This window comes from Pan paniscus, chromosome 9 (genome assembly GCF_029289425.2).
Source record: "Pan paniscus chromosome 9, NHGRI_mPanPan1-v2.0_pri, whole genome shotgun sequence".
NCBI lineage: Eukaryota > Metazoa > Chordata > Mammalia > Primates > Hominidae > Pan > Pan paniscus.
The window spans coordinates 15,852,344-15,870,535 of NC_073258.2; the positions used below are offsets into that span (position 1 = coordinate 15,852,344).

At 34.5% G+C, this 18,192-nt stretch overlaps 1 protein-coding gene across 4 annotated transcripts in view; it reads right to left on the reverse strand.

The window, feature by feature from the left end:
- The window catches only part of BTBD10 (BTB domain containing 10), a 77,220-nt gene that overhangs the window by 26,121 nt on the left and 32,907 nt on the right, over nucleotides 1-18,192 (reverse strand). For all 4 annotated transcript variants that reach the window (XM_008971446.4, XM_003818181.5, XM_003818182.6 and 1 more), the window contains 3 exons: nucleotides 7,446-7,642; nucleotides 5,255-5,540; nucleotides 2,953-3,055 (listed from right to left, as the gene is read on the reverse strand). In XM_008971446.4, the coding sequence (XP_008969694.1) occupies nucleotides 2,953-3,055; nucleotides 5,255-5,540; nucleotides 7,446-7,642 (586 nt within the window). The remainder of the gene's footprint in view (nucleotides 1-2,952; nucleotides 3,056-5,254; nucleotides 5,541-7,445; nucleotides 7,643-18,192) is intronic.

Consider the following 18,192-nt stretch of genomic DNA (forward strand, 5'->3'; position numbering starts at 1 on the left):
CAATATTAATTATTTCCAAAATCCACTTAATAAGTTGTTAAAGGACAACCCCAGAATCACAGATAAGTTACTTCAGAGATGAGTGATAAAAATTCTTTTCAATTCCACAAGGGGAAAGATGGACAGCTAAAAAAACACTTTTTCCCCAAAATTAAGACCTGGCTCAGCCAGGTACCATGACTCGCGCCTATAATCTCAGAACTTTGGGAGGCCGAAGTAGACAGATCACCTGAGGTCAGAAGTTCAAGACCAGCCTGGCTAACACGGTGAAACCTTCTCTACTAAGAATACAAAAAAATTAGCCGGGTGTGGTGGCAGGCACCTGTAGTCCCAGCTACTCGGGAGGCTGAGGCAGGAGAATGGCGTGAACCCGGGAGGCGGAGCTTGCAGTGAGCCGAGATCGCGCCACTGCACTCCAGCCTGGGCGACAGAGCAAGACTCCATCTCAAAATAAAAATAATAAAAAAAAAAGAATACAAAAATTAGCCAGGCGTGGTGGTGCACACCTGTAATCCTAGCTACTCAAGAGGCTAAGGCAGGAGAATCACTTGAACTCAGGAGGCAGAGGTTGCAGTGAGCCGAGATCACACCACTCCACTCCAGCCTGGGCGACAGAGCGAGCCTCCATCTCAAATGAAAGAAAAAAAAAAAAAAAAAAAGAAAAGACCTGTCTCAAGTTTTCCTGAGGTTCCGAACCAAAGTAACCAGTAACACAATTTCTAAGGTTGCTGCATCAATGGAAGTGAAACATCTTCTGGTACTTGTACGAATACTCACCTGATCAAGATCAACTATTTTCCCTATCTGTCTTCCATCACAGAATCCTCCCTTCCCTCAAACTATTTAAGAAAATGGTATTTTCAGGCTGTGGCACAAACGGTCACAAACTATCAATCAAACCTTTTTTTTTTTTTTTTTTTTTTTTTTTCTGACACAGGGTCTCACTTTGTTACCTAGGCTGGAGTGCAATGGTGTGATCTCAGCTCACTGCAACCTTCGCCTCCTGGCTCAAAAGATCTTCCCACCTCAGCCTCCCAAGTGTTGGAGGCCAAAAGAATGAGGGTGGTGACCAACTCAGTATACCACTGGAGGCTATATGAGCAAAGAGCAAACTGTTCTCATGAAAGCAGATTGTTGGCAAACTGACAAACTGCATCTGCCGCCTAAAACGAATGCTGAGGGCAGTCATGCCCCAGGCGCAGTGTTTCTTGTGATTATCTACAGGCACAACTGAAGCCTGTTAGCAATCATGTGAACCTGTGACAAATCAAGCAGCTGACCAACAGCACCTCCTCCCTGCTCCTTCTCCCCAGTAAATACAAAGGGCTGTGGAAGCTCAAGGCCTTTGCTCACTAGAAGCAAGGAGCCCCCTGCCCCTTCTTTTTTTTTTTAGACATATATAACAAAGTTTATTTACTCAGTTTCTTTCTTGACCACTATATTTAATCACACGTTGTACTTTTATAGAATGTTACGTAGTTTGTAAATTATCTAAATATTTTCTTTTATCTTGTCTTTGTTTTCATTTCTGCATTCGTCCCCCTTCATTCAATCCTGTAGTAACTGTGACATCCCAAGTACCTGGAACTACAGGTATGCCACTACACCTAGCTAATTTTTGGAAATATTCTTTTGGTACAGATGGGGTTTTGCCATGTTGCCCAGGCTGGTCTTGAACTCCTGGACTCAAGCCATCCACCTGCCTTGGTCTCTTAGCATGCTGGGATTATAGGCATGAACCACCACACCCAGCCTTATGAACCAAAATCACTGAATTTAAATTACAAGTAGGGACTCTGTGTGATAAAATATTTTTCAAAAAAAAAACAGTTAAAACCTCAAAAAAGTTTTAAAACAAAGACATCAGCTGGGCACAGTGGCTCACACCTGTAATTCTAGCACTTTGGGAGGCCAAGGCAGGAGGACTGCTTGAGCTCAGGAGTTCAAGATCAGCCTGGGCAACATGGCGAAACCTCATCTCTACTAAAAATACAAAAAAATTAGCTGGGCGTGGTGGCACACACCTATGGTCCCAGCTACTAGGGAGGCTGAGGTGGGATGATCACTTAAACCCAGAAGGTCAAGGCTGCAGTTAGCCGTGATCACACTACTGCACTGCAGCCTTGGCAACAGAGTGAGACCCTGTCTGGGGCAAAAAACAACAACAACAACAACAAAAAACCAATAAAAAACTAAAGATGTTAACAAATACATTTTGGAGATGACTTTTAGATGTTTCTAAGTTTCCACACTGCTAGTTATGTGCAATAAAATAATAGAATCAAGTAGTCATATTCATTCTCAGATAGTAAAAATGATCGATTTACTGTATTTAGGAGAAAGAGAAGTAAATATGACTCCAGAAATGTTACTAAATACCTAATATATGCAAACCTAAGAGATTAATAATCCCCTATCCTATCATCCTGAAGGTCATAAAATTCATTTGCTTATATTGTATTATTTGTATGTACTAAAATAAAGATGAGAGCATGGCATGGTGGCTCAATGCCTATAATCCCAGCACTTTGGGAGGCCAAGGCAGGAGGATCGCTTGAGCCCTGGAGTTCGAGAACAGCCTAGGTAACACTGTGAGACCTCATCTCTATAAAAAATGAAAACAAAAAAAATTGGCCAGGCATAGTGGTGCATGCCTGTAGTCCCAGCTACTCAGAAGTGTGTGGCAGGAGGATTGCTTGAGCCCGGGAGGTTGAGGCTGCAGTGAGCTATGATTGTGCCACTGCACTCCATCCAGCCTGGGTGAAAGAGCAAGACCCTGTTGCAAAATAAAAATATAAACAAAATAAAATACAGATGAATTAAATGGTATTTAAGGAAAAACAATATCCTGGAATAACTCCAGAGAGATATTCAAATAGAATTCTGCATCTAATCCAAGTACCTCCAAGAAGGGGTCTTATGATTAAGTCAATACTCATAAGAAACACTCACCAGAATAGCTCGAAACACAGTGGAACCAATTCCCTCTGCCACCTCATACTCTCCTTTCTCATTGGGTCGTGTAAAGTTATGTTCTCGGCCAGATCCAAACATCCTATGATAGTAAATAATTGAGAAATACGTCAATAGAATACTTCCTTCAAAAGGGAAAATAGATTTCATGTACAAAAGTAAAAAGGAATTATATCATTAAATTTAGTTCAAGAATTTTTATCATTAATTTATTCTGGCAAACATCATAAAAGAAAGAATATTAAAAACATTTTCTTTTTGATGGTAGGGAACACTAGTATAGATTTCCTGTAAGCAACAATAAAATAAACGACAAAATTCAGAAGCTAAAGAGCTTTCCTACCCCTTCTCAGAAAACAACACCAACCAATTAGTCTAGGGAAAAAGATGAGTTTTTAATACCAATTTTACCAGGAAGAAAAAAAAAAGGGAAACCAGGTTATCTGTGCTTTTTCCTTAAAACTGCCATTTTCATTGTACAGTTAATGCCATAATGCTGCACATAATAGCAAGCTAAACTGAGACAAAGTGATATGATACAGGACAAGTCAGGTTGTTTTACATTTCACAATCTTAACTATAAATGTAACAAATCCTACTCAAAATTATTAGACTTGCATCCTAGAACTGAAAGACAAGCAATCAAATGCTGGGATAGACAGAAATGAAGAAATAAGACAAGGGCAAGTTTAAGAAAATAAATTTAAAAAGCTCTTATGTAAGAAAATACAAATGACTTTATGATTTTTTCAAGTCATGTTGTTGGCCCTTCAACAGTGGCTGTTTAGAAAAGACGCAATTTCCAAAATATGTCCTAAACAATAAAAAATGTACTCTAGTACTCTCCAGAAAATTTAAAAATCATGATTAAAGAAAGGTGAACCTCTAGATCCTATGGTACGGTTGAACTAAGTTTTCTACTCAGTAGTTTCCTAATTCAAATAGTTTTCTCTTTCGTTGTAACACAGAAAACTATGAACAACAAAGCTTTTTCTGTCAAAAGTTTCCAAAAAAAAAAATGCCAGCTGCTTTTTACAGTTCCCATGAATATTAATTTTCATCCCCAAAGACACACTTTAGTCAATCGGCATAAAAAGAAGGCTTTGCTAATTGAAAAAGGAGAAAAAGAAGATAGTCTTTCAGGAATCAAATGTCATTATTTAAACTTTTTACAAAAGGGGAAAGCTATTCTTTTCACATCAATATGAACACTTCAAAACGTTTTTTTAAGAAAACATAACAGCCAAAATTTCAAATATCTACTTTTTTATTGTTTCTATATATTATGTAAAAATATAAAGTATTATTAACACTGTCAAGTCATATTCCTGATTTCTGTCGATAATCCTCCCCTATAATACTAAAAATACAAAAAAGCCTATAGTTCAAAGATTTTTTTTCATGATATAAAGCATAGTGTCAATGTTGAAGGAAAATATTTACTCAAAAATGTATGCAATATCACAATGGCAGCATTTATTCTGTATTGAGACAATGATAAATCACACATACACACATTACATATGCAATCTAGTAAAGTACAAGTTTTTATCTCATGTAAACTTCTATTTCATGCCCATGCCCTTTCATTTGATAGTAGTGTGAACAAAGATACTGATTTTGCAATTAAAAGGTACAGTTTGGACATGGTGAAAAATCAAGTCTATATTGTCTATATCCTTCTTAGACTGTGGTTCCCATAACTGCAAACTTTAAATTGATCTATTACTCTGGACCAGCACAAATCAGAAGATGACAATTATCTCCTTCATTTTGCTAACTACTTGTTGACATTCCTTTTTTTTTTTTTTTTTTAAAGTATCTACATCGAACTGACAATTCATGCTGACTTTACAGCTAAACTACCTATTGGGTTTTTTTCCGCCTTTAAACAATGCTGATTGTTTATATTTTGTGATTGAATGGGAACCCAGGTGCAGGAAACATATTATCATTGCTAAATTCACCTGGTTGGATTCAATTTACAGTCTCAATCTGTAAAGATATTTTAGTATCCTGACTTCAATAACTAATATATTTGCTATTTCTACTGGTACTGCAAAGAACACTAGAAATAAAACCAAGTTCAAGCTCTTACTCTATCACTTTCTAAGCTGTATTAACTTGGGACAAGTAATTTAGCCTCCAAAGCTCAGTTCTTTCATCTGTAAAACAGAAATGTTACATTTCAACAGAGAATTACTGTAAAACTTAAACAAAAAAATAATGGCAGTAAAAGCACCTTATAATTAGTAATGCAAATAACTGCAATAATACAAACCTGCCCAACATTGTATTTGGCTGTGCAGTAAAAATGGATGGGTCTACAACAAATCTAGTGTTATCCACTATTAGTGTCACTCGTTCTGACGTTCTTATATTCCGAGCTCCTTCTTTTGCATTTTCATATACAAACACCATCTCCCCAGCTGTCTTACAGCTACCATCTGAACTTGACTGACTACTGTTTCTGCTGCTGTTCCCAGCACTGCTAATGGAACCATTTGGGGATGCTTTTTGAGGACGCGGACTGCTTGGACGAGAGGAACTGTGATCTTTTTCTCGTTCTGAAATAAAGATGTTAGACGAAGTTATGCAAATTTTCTTTTACAAATTCAAGATTTATATATATCTTTTTAAATGTTTGATTTACAAAAGTTGTTTTAAGTCACAGCATTTCTACTTTTCAATTTCAAATAAGATGTTAACAGAACACCATAAACATTCATTTAGTTCCCAGGAATACAACCCAAAACATCAAAATGCTTTCTAAAATCTTTATTTGTAGACTTTTAAAAAAGATGTATAGCTGACTAATGCTAACTCAAACTAACATCAAGACTAAGGAAAATTTTATGTTATTACTCCACTTAAAAATAGAAACCCAAGGAACCGAATATTCTCACAAGTAAAATAAATATGCTTTGAAAGTTATTACAGTAAAAGATTAATAAGAATACCAATTTAAACTGTCCTAATTACTAAAAGGGATAACACTATTCTGAGAACACAAAGTACAATCTTTAGAATCTCACTACGTTAATAAGGGCATTCTAAAACCAGCAATTTATCTCAAAAAAAGAAGGTCCCCTTTCCCCCACAAAAAAAGAAAGAAATTCACTAAGGGTAGTAAGAAGTATTTTTTTTTAATGATTTTTATGTCTACCAAATAAAGTGGCTTTAGTAGCTTATAATATATTGTTTTCTTCTCATTCTCATGTTTGTTGAATAAAGCACTGCTACAAATTTTATGATCTATAATTACAGTCTGTAATTTTCATAGGTAGAAAATATTGTTAAAATTCAGAAAATTTTCTTAAGATGTTCTAATAGTCTACAAAAGAAAAATAAAAACCAAGATTTTGTGATATATTTCATTTAGAGACTAGATCACTAAACTTTAAAGGTGACCTGAAAATGTACCTCCATCTCATCACTTTCATCAGCTTTTGCCAAATTCCTCCATGACTCAAACTACTTAGAACACTCTGTACAGCATTATTGATTGTATAATTAGGTTTGACAAATCTCCAGAGATACTCTGACACCTCCCTTTTATTGCCTGTTTCTACAATACTGGTAGCATCCCAAAAGCAAAATTTGCTAAAGCAATATTAATAAAATAATTTATTATATCCTGCTATTCTTCTCCCAGACACTGACTTTTGCATGTAACAAACTGTCAACTCTAATTTATACTTTTGTTGATGTCTGGCTTATAAGTACAAGTCTGACTTCAAGGATCAACTGAAACATTGACAACTTCTCTCATAATTAGACCCTAATATTAATGATTCTTATTTACAACAGATTATCAGAAACTACTGCTGCATATACTAAGTCAAAGTTTTAATTTGTCCCTTCTGCAGGGGAAAATAAAAATCAGCAAGCTCACATGCTAAGGCACCTCTTCTTCAGCTGGTGTTTTATAGTTATACCATGTGTTCACCTGGGGTACTAATGTTCATTTATAATACTGAGTAGGAAGGAAGGTGAGCTAGTTACTAACAAAGTAAAACACATCACACCTTTCATCTATTTTTATTATTAAATTTGAGATATTGTCAAAAATCAGAATAAATAACATGATGGCTATTCTACCTTTCAGGTCCTTTGTTAGCATGATAATAACTAAACTCCTATCAATAATTTACTACAAACTATTGCTATATATTTCATAAGACAAAAATTAAATTGAAAACTTTGAAAATCTATATATCACAGTTTCAAAGGCTTTCCAATTACTTATTTTATAAGACTGTCCCAGAGGTTAAAAATTCACGTTAACTTTGCATTTAATGAGCTGTTTTTTCTTTCACACCAAGAACCAAGCTCAACTAAAACAGAAACAACTGAATAGAAGCAGCTAATTTTACTCTGCAGTATTAGGCACAATTCAATGTCATTACTACTTTAAAAAGGTAAATGCATGTTTTTAAGAACCGTTAGGAAGGTTAGTTGATTTTACATACCAACATGGTGCTGTCGTGTTGGAGAAGTCACATTTCTAATACAAGGAGTGAGCTGAGACTCTGTTCTTTCATGAGATGAATCTCGTGATCTGTCACTTGACCTTCGTCTATCTCTTGATCTCTCATGTCCCCCACTAGCACCATGTAGACTCATTTTGGTGTGGTCAACTCCTCCTTTAGCAATACGCGAGGAAGTACTGATAAGTTAGAAAGGAAAATTAACCATAAAAGCAGAACATAAGATTGGAAACATTTTAAAAGAAACACCCAAGTAACATAAAACTAGTATCTTGAAGTGCAAAAATCAAATGCTACTTTCTAATTCTGAAACCTAATTTACCTCAAACTTGTAGGCTTTAAAAATTCTGGAATAACGTGTCTTTGAAGATCACATACTTGAACTCAGTTTTTTATGAACGAGAAAACTAAAGCTTAGAAAGGTTAACTAACATATGAGTTAGTAGAAGTTGTAGTAATAATAGTAGTAGATCACTCAGATACCTTAAATGTTATTCAGATGTTCTTTTGATTTCCTTCATTGTAGGGGAAGAAGAGAAGGCAAGAGCTTTTGGAACTCTTAAAAAACTGAGGAATGGGGCAGAGAAATTGGTCTCCCTGCCAAACAAAATAAGTCTACATGCTAACTTCAATCAACCAACTTTCAGTTGAGCCTTTTCAAAACACTGATTTTTTTTTTTAAAGTTTTTCTGAAAAGCATTTCTCAGCCAGGCACAGTGAATCACACCTGTAATCCCAACGCTTTGGGAGGCCAATGCAGGTGAATCGCTTGAGGTCAGGAGTTCGAGACCAGCCTGGCCAACATGGCAAAACCCTGTCTCTACTAAAAATACAAAAATTAGCTGGGTGTGGTGGCACACACCTATAATCCCAGCTACTCAGGAGGCTGGGGCACAAGAATCGTCTGGGAGGCGAAGGTTGCGGTGAGCCGAGATCACGCCACTGCACTCCAGCATGGGCAACAGAGCAAGACTCTGTCTCAGGAAAAAAAAAGAAAAAGAAAAGCATTTCTCTGAAAAACCTAACAAACCTACCTACTCTGACTACATAAAGTCACAGAATTTTTAAAACTTAAAAATATCTTATATATAATAAACTTCTCCACCAGAAGTGAATAACTCAGAATGCTGATTAAAACAGTCCAGCTTACAGAATATTTTAACACAATTATGTATTAAGTTACACATACTATATGCACAATGCTATGCTAAATGCCAACAGAAAGAAGCTTCCTCAGGAGCTTGTTTTCTAAGTGTAGCAATAATAGATAAACATGCAGAACTTTAAACAATTCAAGAGTTATCCCAACTTCCAAATATAAAACTACTAAAGAGTTCCCAAATATGTAACTACTAAATGGGTATCAGATAATAAATGCTTTAGGATTCCAAAGAAAAAAGACATTGCTATAGAGTAGCCACTAGTGTATCACTAGTGTCCAGGCCCTGACAAATAGATAAAATTTCAATAATTAGAGTACACTGCAAATAAGAAAACTGATGATAATAAAAATAATAAAGCCAGACCTAAGGCAATTTGGAAATTTACTGTTAGCATATAATATGGTTCAAAAATATTAAAGTTCTTTTTAGAAACAGAAGGAAGTTCATGGCTTTAGAGTAAAATTGTCCTCTAATGCTTATTGCCTGGCATTTTGAATGATCCTTAATATTCTGGAAACTTAGGTTTCTCATTTGTAAAATGTAGATTCTATTTATTTTCTAAGGTGAATAGGTGAATTAAATGAAGTATAATAAGTAAGCTGACCAGCAACGTACCTGGCACGACATAATTACTCATGAAATGTTAGTTTATTTAGTTTATGACAGATGAGGATGTTAAAGTTCAAAACTGCAAGACTTGCTCAGGGTCACACAGCATTTAGTAGAAACGCTAATAACACTATAACCTAAGCCTTTTGAGTCGTTCCAGTGCCCCTTTCATAATATTATACTGCTCTCCTTTAGCAAAACCACACGAGTTAAAATCTAATCTTCGTGATTCAGAAAACAAAATCTTTCAGTGTCTCTGGGTCATCTCTTTGGTTGATTTTATTAGCTTTAATATTTTTTGTTATTTTGGTGGTTTCTTTCATTATAAAAATCAGTCATCACCTGCTATAACAGAATACCAGGACAGAAGATAAAGTTGACTTTGTATTTATCCTGAAAGTTACTTCTAAGGAAATAAAGGCAACCTAACAGCCTTTATCAGTTATTTGTTTCTCATCAACCTACAGAGAAAAATTCTACTCCCACCTTCATTCTAGTGAAAAAAAATTAGAGGACAGCTGCATCAATAGAACATAATCTTTTCTTTCAAACAGATCAAAAGATCCTACTGCATTTATGTTTTTAAAAAATCATTAGAGTAGGAATACTGGAATTTCTGGCTTGTTTTCTAAAGTAGGAAAAAAAGGAATCCACATTAAATAGAACAAAGAACATATATAGAAAAAATAACTCTTCAAATTATTCTGGCGGCTAAGTTTTCATCATTTTCAACTATAAGAAAGCACATTATCTAAATGTGAGTCTGGTAATTTAATGGACAAGGTACAAGTACAACAACGAGTAAGACAAATACAAGCTAAATGTTCAGTTTGAGTAAGGGCCAAGCAGACTGAGTAATTAAAAAAGCGTTTTCACCAGACATCCCTGTAGCTGAAAGACTAGACACTGCTAAAACATTGGCTTCATCTCTAAACCACTTAGATTTTAAACGAATTCAAAAGGTGTCATAATACACTTTCATATTTTCTTTTAATTCCCATATAGACTGAACCCTGAATCAGACCTTCAAAATCAGATGTCATGGAAGACAAATTATGTCCTACTATATTTAATTCAATACTTTCAGATTAAGAAATCACTTTAAAGGCAAAAATAGTTAATATGTACAAAAGAAAATGAGGATGAGCAAGTTCAGAGGGGAAAGCTCTGTTTCAGGCTGCATTGAAGAGTTTGAAATTCATGAACTAAGGATAGGTAAGGACATGAAGACTGGATTAGCCCTAATATCTATTTCCAGCCAAGATAGAATAACAAGGGCTGAGTTCATACTCTTGTCTGAAACAACCCAAGAAACCAAACGGAATATACGAAACAACAGTCTGCAAGACACGGCACATCAGGCAATGAAAGAGAGCAATCACTGAAAAATGGAAAGCAAATGAGATATGCCCAACAATTGTCCCAAATTACTATCTTGAGAGCATTTGCAAAGTAAACACAGAAAGGGGAAACACAAGCAGAACCCAGTGGACTCTGAGTCAAAGACATGGAGCTGAGACATTGGGATAAGAGATGGCTAGAGTTCTAAGGGAAAAGTACCAGAGAGGAGAGTGTAACACAGAGAGAAAACCTCAGAAATTTGCAGAGTCCTCCTTGAGTACTGAGCTGGATACCAGTCACACATGTGAAGACACTATGAAAAGAAGCTGGGGGGAAAAACCAGCTCAAAGGATTAGAGGAAATAGTGCCCAGCACTCATACAGGGCCAGGAATAGGTCCTGTTCCCACTGGTTCAGACTGGAAAGCCTAATAATTTATAGGGCACTGAGAAGAGAATTAGAAGGTTCTAAAATGGGAAATAATTACAACTAGACTGAGCACTGTTCCAGTTCCCCTAATAAATTTTAACATCAAGACCAAAAGGACCACACTGTTTCCCTATAGCTAAATCCTAAAGCAAAGCTCAAGAATATTTATAAGAAATATCAAACACACAAATGAGGTAAAATTTACAATGTATGGCATCCAATCAAAAATTATCAGGCATGCAAAGAAGTGAGAACACATAACCCATGAGGAAAAAAAACATCAAGTGAAATAAAACGTGAACTGACACATATGTTAGAATGAGAAATAAAAACATTAAAAAGTCACTATAACCACAGCCCTCCAAAAAGCAATGTAGAGACATACCAGATTAAAAAGATGCAAATCAAGCTTCCAGAGATAAAAATGTTTACATGTGAGATGAAAAGTATACTAAATGGCCCTTTAAAATGACTATAGTTAACAATAACTTATTATATATTATCAAATGGTTAGAAGAGAGAACTTTGAATGTTCCCGACATTTTTAAAAAATGATAAATGTTTGAGGTGATAAACTAATCACCCTGAGTTGCTCACTACACACTGTATACATGTATTGAAATATCACTCAGTACCTCTAAATATGTATAATTATTACATGTTACATGTCAATTAAAAATAACTTTAAAAAAGAAAAGCACACTGAATGGAATTAATGGGAGATTACACATTATAGAAGAAATGATTAACAAATTTGAAGACAATGCAATAGGAAATATTCAAAATAAAAAAGAGAAAACAGAAAAATAAACAGCATGAGTAAGCTGCAGGTTCATTTCAAGTGGCCTAATATAGGTGTAAATGGAGTCCATGAAGGAAGTGGGAAGGAAAAAAGGGAAGTAATATCTGAACTTTCTCCAAATTTGGCAAAAATTACAAACCCACAGATTCAATATGCACAACAAACTCCACACACACTTTAAAGAAAAAAAATGAAAACAAACCCTGTCAACCTAGGTTTGTCACAGCCAGTAAAAACATCTTTCAAAAATAAGAAGGATCTGCATTGATTTGTCGGAAAAAAATAAGAAAGTACAGACATTTTCAGGCAAAAAAAGACACATGAATTCATCACGAGAAGACCTGCACTGCAAGAAAAGTTAAAAGGGAGTCCTTCAGGCAGAAAAAAAAGCTAATGCCAGATGAAAATATGAATCTACACAAAAAAATGAAGACTACTAGAAAAAGTAACTGCATGGAAGAATATAATTTTTTTCTAATTGTTTAAATCTTTATAAAAGATTAAACAATAATGATAATAATATAATATGGGGTTTATAACATATACATATAACTAGAGCAGCACAAAGTCTGGGAGAAAGAAATGCAAGTATACTTTTGTAAGGTTTTTACACCACACAAGAAACAGTATAACATCACTTGAAGGTATACTGTGATAAGTTAAAGATGTATACTGTTAATACTAAAGCAACCACTAATATAAGAAAACAAAAGAAATACAGTTAATATACCAAAAAAGGAGATAAAATAAAATCATAAAAAAGGATTTGGCTAATCCAAGAGGGCAAAGGAAAAAAGGGGTTGGGAGGAAGAAGGAAAAGGAACAAATGGGACAAACGGAAAATAAATAACAGGATAAGACTTAACCTTAACCATGTCAATAATCACATTAAATACAGATAGCCTTAGCCATTTAGATGTAAACTGTCTAAACCATAAAAGGTGAAGATTATCAGATTGGATATAAAAGCTAGATCCCCAGCCTGGCAGATCACTTGAGCCCAGGAGTTCCAGACCAGCCTTTGGCAATGTGGCAAAGCCTCATCTCTACAAAAAATACAAAAATTAGCTGGGTGTGGTGGCACATGCCTGTGGTCCCAGCTACTCAGGAGGCTGAGGTGGGAGGATCACTTGAGCCTCGGAGGTCAAGGCTGCAGTGAGCAGAGATCGCACCACTGCACTACAGCCTGGGCAACAGAGGGACACCCTGTCTTAAAAAATAAAAATAAAAAATAATAATAATAATAATAATAATAATAATAAGCCAGGTCCAACTATATGCTATATGGTACAAAGAGATTCAATATAAAAGAATGAGGAAAGATACACTACGCTAGCACTAGTTCAAAGAAAGCAAGAGTGGCTATATTAATATCAGACAAAGCAGAGTTCAGAACAAAGAATATCACCAATGTATTTCATAAAGATAAGGGGGTTAATTTATTAAGTGCACATAACAATCCAAATGTTTCTCTGCCTCATGAGAGAGCTTCAAAATACAGGAGGCAAAAACTGATAAAACTATGAGAACTAGACAATTCCACAATTATCATCAGAGATTTCATCACCTCTCTCACAATATTTAACAGAAAAACTACACAGAAAATCAGTAGGGATTGATGAGATTTGAATAACATTATCAACTGACTTGATCTCATTGACATTTACAAAACACCCAAAAAGGGCAGAAAACTCATGCTTTTCATGTGCACACAGAAGAACATTTCTCAAGATAGATCATATTTTGGGCAATAAAACAAGTATCAATAAACTTAAAAGAATTTAATCATACAAAGTATGTTCTCTGATTACAATGGAATTAAAGTAAAATTCAATAACAGAGATACCTAGAAAATTCCCAAATACTTGGAAATTAAATAATATCTTTACCTAAACAACTTACAGAGCAATAAATAAATCAAAAAGGAAATTAGAAAAGTTTGAACTAAAAGAAAGTGGAAAAAACCCCAAGATACCATAATTTGTGGCATGGTATGACATTGTAACAGTACTTAGGGGCAAATTATGGCATTAAATTCCTATATTAGAAAAGAAGAAAGGTCTAAGAAAAATGACATCAGTCAATAAAATTGTTAAACCTCTACCCAGACTGCTTGGGACAAAAATCGAGAAGATACAAACTACCAATGTCAGAAATAAGAGAGGCTACAGATACTAAAATAATAATAAAAGAATATTATAAACAACTTTAAGCCAATAAATTCAACAACTTAGAATGGACAAATTTAAACCTACAAAAAAGCTCACTTAAGAAAAGGTTGAATAGCTCTGTTTACTGAAGAAATTTAATTTGTAGTTTAAAACATTCCTTCCAAGAAAACTCTAGGCTCATATGGCTTCACTGACAAATTCTACCAAGCATTTAAGACAGAAATAATATCACCCCTACACAGCTCTTCCAGAAAATTGACGAGAAGATAGTATTTCCCAACTCATTCTATGAGACCAACATTGCCCAGACACCAATATCTAGAAAATTCCCAAACACTTGGAAATGAAATAATACCTTTACCTAAACAACTCACAGAGCAATAAAGAAATCAAAAAGGAAATTAGAAAATTTTGAACTAAAAGAAAGTGGAAAAAAATATTACAAGAAAATAAAACCACAAATCTTAGAACACAAATATCAATATTCTAAACAAAATTTTAACACATCAAATCCAGCAATACATAAAAAAAGAATAGTAATCAAAGACCAAATGCTCTCCATCTAAAATCAGAAATAAAAATCAGAAATAAGAATGTCTACTGTCACTTTTCTTCAACAATGTACTGAGGATTATAGCCAGTGCAATATGGCAAGAAAAGACATTCAGATTGATTAAGATGTAAAACTGTCTTTATTTGCAGAAAACATGATCATCTATTATAGGCTCTAGTAAGAAAAAAAGGTTACTAGAACCAATGAGTTCAGCAAGGTTGCAGAATACAAAATCAGTATTTTAAAATGAACTTTATTTCTATATACCAACAATACGCAACCTAAAATTGAAATTTTAAAAACACTACTTACAAATAACACCAAAACCTGAAATACTTAGGGATAAATATGACAAAAGATGTGAAAAACTCACACATTGGAAATTATAAAACATTACTGAAATTAAGAAGACCTAAACAAATGGAGAAACCTACCGTCTTTACAAGTCAATTTTCTCCCTAAGTTCATCTACTAGATACAACATAATCCCAATGGAAAACAAAGTAGGCTTGCTTGTCAAGAGTGACAAGCTGATTCCAAAATTCATATGAATATGCAAATGACCTAGAATAGCCTAAATAATTTTTTTAAAAGAACAGTTGGAAGACTAACATGATCTGATTTCAAGACATATTAAAAAACTGTAGTAATGAGTAAAGTGTGCTACTGGCATAATGACAGGCACATAGATCAATGAATCAGAATGAAGACTCCAGAAAAGAACTCACATACATTTATATGGACAACTCATTTTCAACAAGGGCTCAAACACAATTCAGGGAAGAAAGAGTTTTTCATCAAATGGTGCTGGAACAAATGAATATACAATAGGTATTTCACTTTCAGCAATTCTAGAAAAAAAAAAAAAAAAAGAACTCTGTGCAATAGTTCCCATATGCAAAAGTTAACTCAAAATGGACCACACACCTAAATCTGAAACTTAAAACTACAGAACTTCTAGAAATAAAAAGCCCAATGCATAAAAGAGCAAACCGACAACTGAATTTCATCAAAATTAAAAACTTTTGATCTTCAAAAAACACTGTTAAGAGAATGAAAAGAGGCTGTGCGCAGTGATTCAAGCCTGTAATCCCAGCACCTTGCGAGGTTGAGGTGGGAGGATGGCTTGAGCCCAGGAGTTCAAGACCAGCCTGGGCAACATAGTGAGACCATTTCTACAAAAAATTTTTTTAAAAATTAGCCAGGAGTGGTGGCAGGCATCTGTGGTTCCGGCTACTTGAGAGGCTGAGGTGGGAGTATTGCTTGAGCCCAGAAGTTTGAGGTTGCAGTGAGTCATGGTCGTCATGCTACTGCACTCTAGCCTGGGCAACGAAGCAAGACACTGTTTCAAAAAATAAATAAATAATAGAGACTAAAAACACAAGCCTCAGACTGGGAGAAAATATTTGCAAATCATGTATCTGATAGAGGACTGATATGTAAACTATATAAAGAACTCTCAAAATAATGGGTAAAAAATTTGAGATATGCAGATGAAAAATAAGTACATGAAATGATAGCGTCACTTGTCATTAAAGAAATGCAAATTAAAATGACACTGTTACATCATTACACATTAGAGTGGCTAAATAAAAAGACTGACTATATCAAGTGTTGATGAGTACATGTATGAAATGGAACTCTCATACACTTGTGGTAGGAATGGAAAATGGTACAACCATTTTAGAAACTGTTTCAGAAAAGAGATTGTTTCTTAAGAAATTAAACATACTCTAGCCATATGATTCAGCCATTCCATTATGTATTTACCCAAAAGAAATGAAGACATTATCCATAAAAAAAATTTGTAAACAAACATTCTTAGCAGCTTTAATTGTAACAGCTCAAAACTGGAAAAAACCTCAATGTTTATGAACAAGTGAGAGGATAAACAATTTGCGATATATCCATACAATGGAATACTACTCAACATAAAAAAGAATGAATTACTGACACAAGTTACAACATGAATCAATCTCAAAATAATTACAATGAATAAAAGAAGCCAGATCTCTCCCCACCACAAAAAATAAATTATATAAAATTCTAGGAAACATAGAATACTGTATAGAGCGACAGAAAACATATTGGTGGTTTCACAAAAAAGGGGTGTAGGAGTTCAAAGGGAAGGGTTACAAAGGGCACCAAAGAAGCTTTTGAGTGTGATGTATATGCTCATTATCCTAATTATGGTAAGGTTTTATGGAGATACATATATATATATACACGCACACACACACACACACACACACACATATATATATACCAAATTGTACACCAGAATTGACCTCTTGGCCAAAACACAGCTGCCTGAGAATACCAAAATAGAAAACAACTACTTAGCCATTTTAATTACACTTAAGTAATAAAAGTCATGCCTTTCTTCTTCTAATAGTCCTTTCTTTTCACACTTTTCTTAGCAGAGTGCACTAAATTCCTTCTCTTACCAATCTACATAGATTTTTGCATCCTCTTGTTGTAATATGGTCCATGGTCTCAAGAAACCAAAAGCACTTCTACAATCAGATTAAAAACATCTACCATCACCAACTGATCACCACTTGAAAACTTCACAAACCAACATATACTACCCAGTAAACTTAGTACAAAAGCCCAAATTAGAACCCTTAATCATGATCCTCTGAGATCACAATTTTCTACAACTAAGGAATATCAGTCACTTCCAAGCACCTCTAGTTACATGAACAAATCCACCTTAAACACAAAAGAAAATATTTCCATTTTTAAATTTTGCAGCTTTATGACTTAATAATGCTTCTGTTTTCTTTAATACCAACTTTTCACTTTGTTTCAAAATCATGCTTTGAAGCATAAGGTGAATCAACAGGCAGTAAAGTTTCTAAAAACTTTTAAATCTTATTAAAATGGTCACTCTCAGAAGCAAACATCTATTGCTTCTTGGCCTTTTGGCTAAGATCGAGTGTAGAAGCAAATATCTATTCACATCAAACTTTAGAATGCAAATCTGGTATGAACTTCTGCATATGATTTTGTCACCTAATTTGTTTAAAAATTCTAATTACAGCAACAGTTTTCAATGGCAGGCAGGTTCCTAAGAACTGAAGAAAAACATCAGGGCCTCGTTTTGTTCAATGAAACTAGAGACTCCTACAAGGGGGAAAAGTTTATAATACTAATTAATATGTACAGAGTTTTTAAAATCCAACAGTACTGCAAAGTTTATAACAAAATCCAAGCCATTTTTTGAATGGGTAAACTGTAGTACAGCCATACCATAGAATATTATTCAGCAATTAAAAAAAAAACTATTGATATCTGCAACAAATGTGAATGGATCCAAAAGCATTTCGCTGAATGAAAAAACCCAAACCCAAAAGTTTATATGCTATATGATTCCACTTATATAATGTTCTCAAAATGACAAACTTACAGGGATACAGAACCAAATTAGGGGTTGCCAGAGGTCAGAGTTGGAGAGAGGGTGTAACTATAAAGGGGTAGCATAAGAGAATTTCTTTGTGGTGATAGAAGAGTTCTATATCCTGATTGTGGTGGGAGTTACATGAATCTATACATACGATAAAATATCACAGAACCATGTAATAAAAAAAAGATAAAGTGCATGTAAAAACTGATAAAATACAAGAAAGGTCAATAATTTAGTTATTAGTATTGTACTC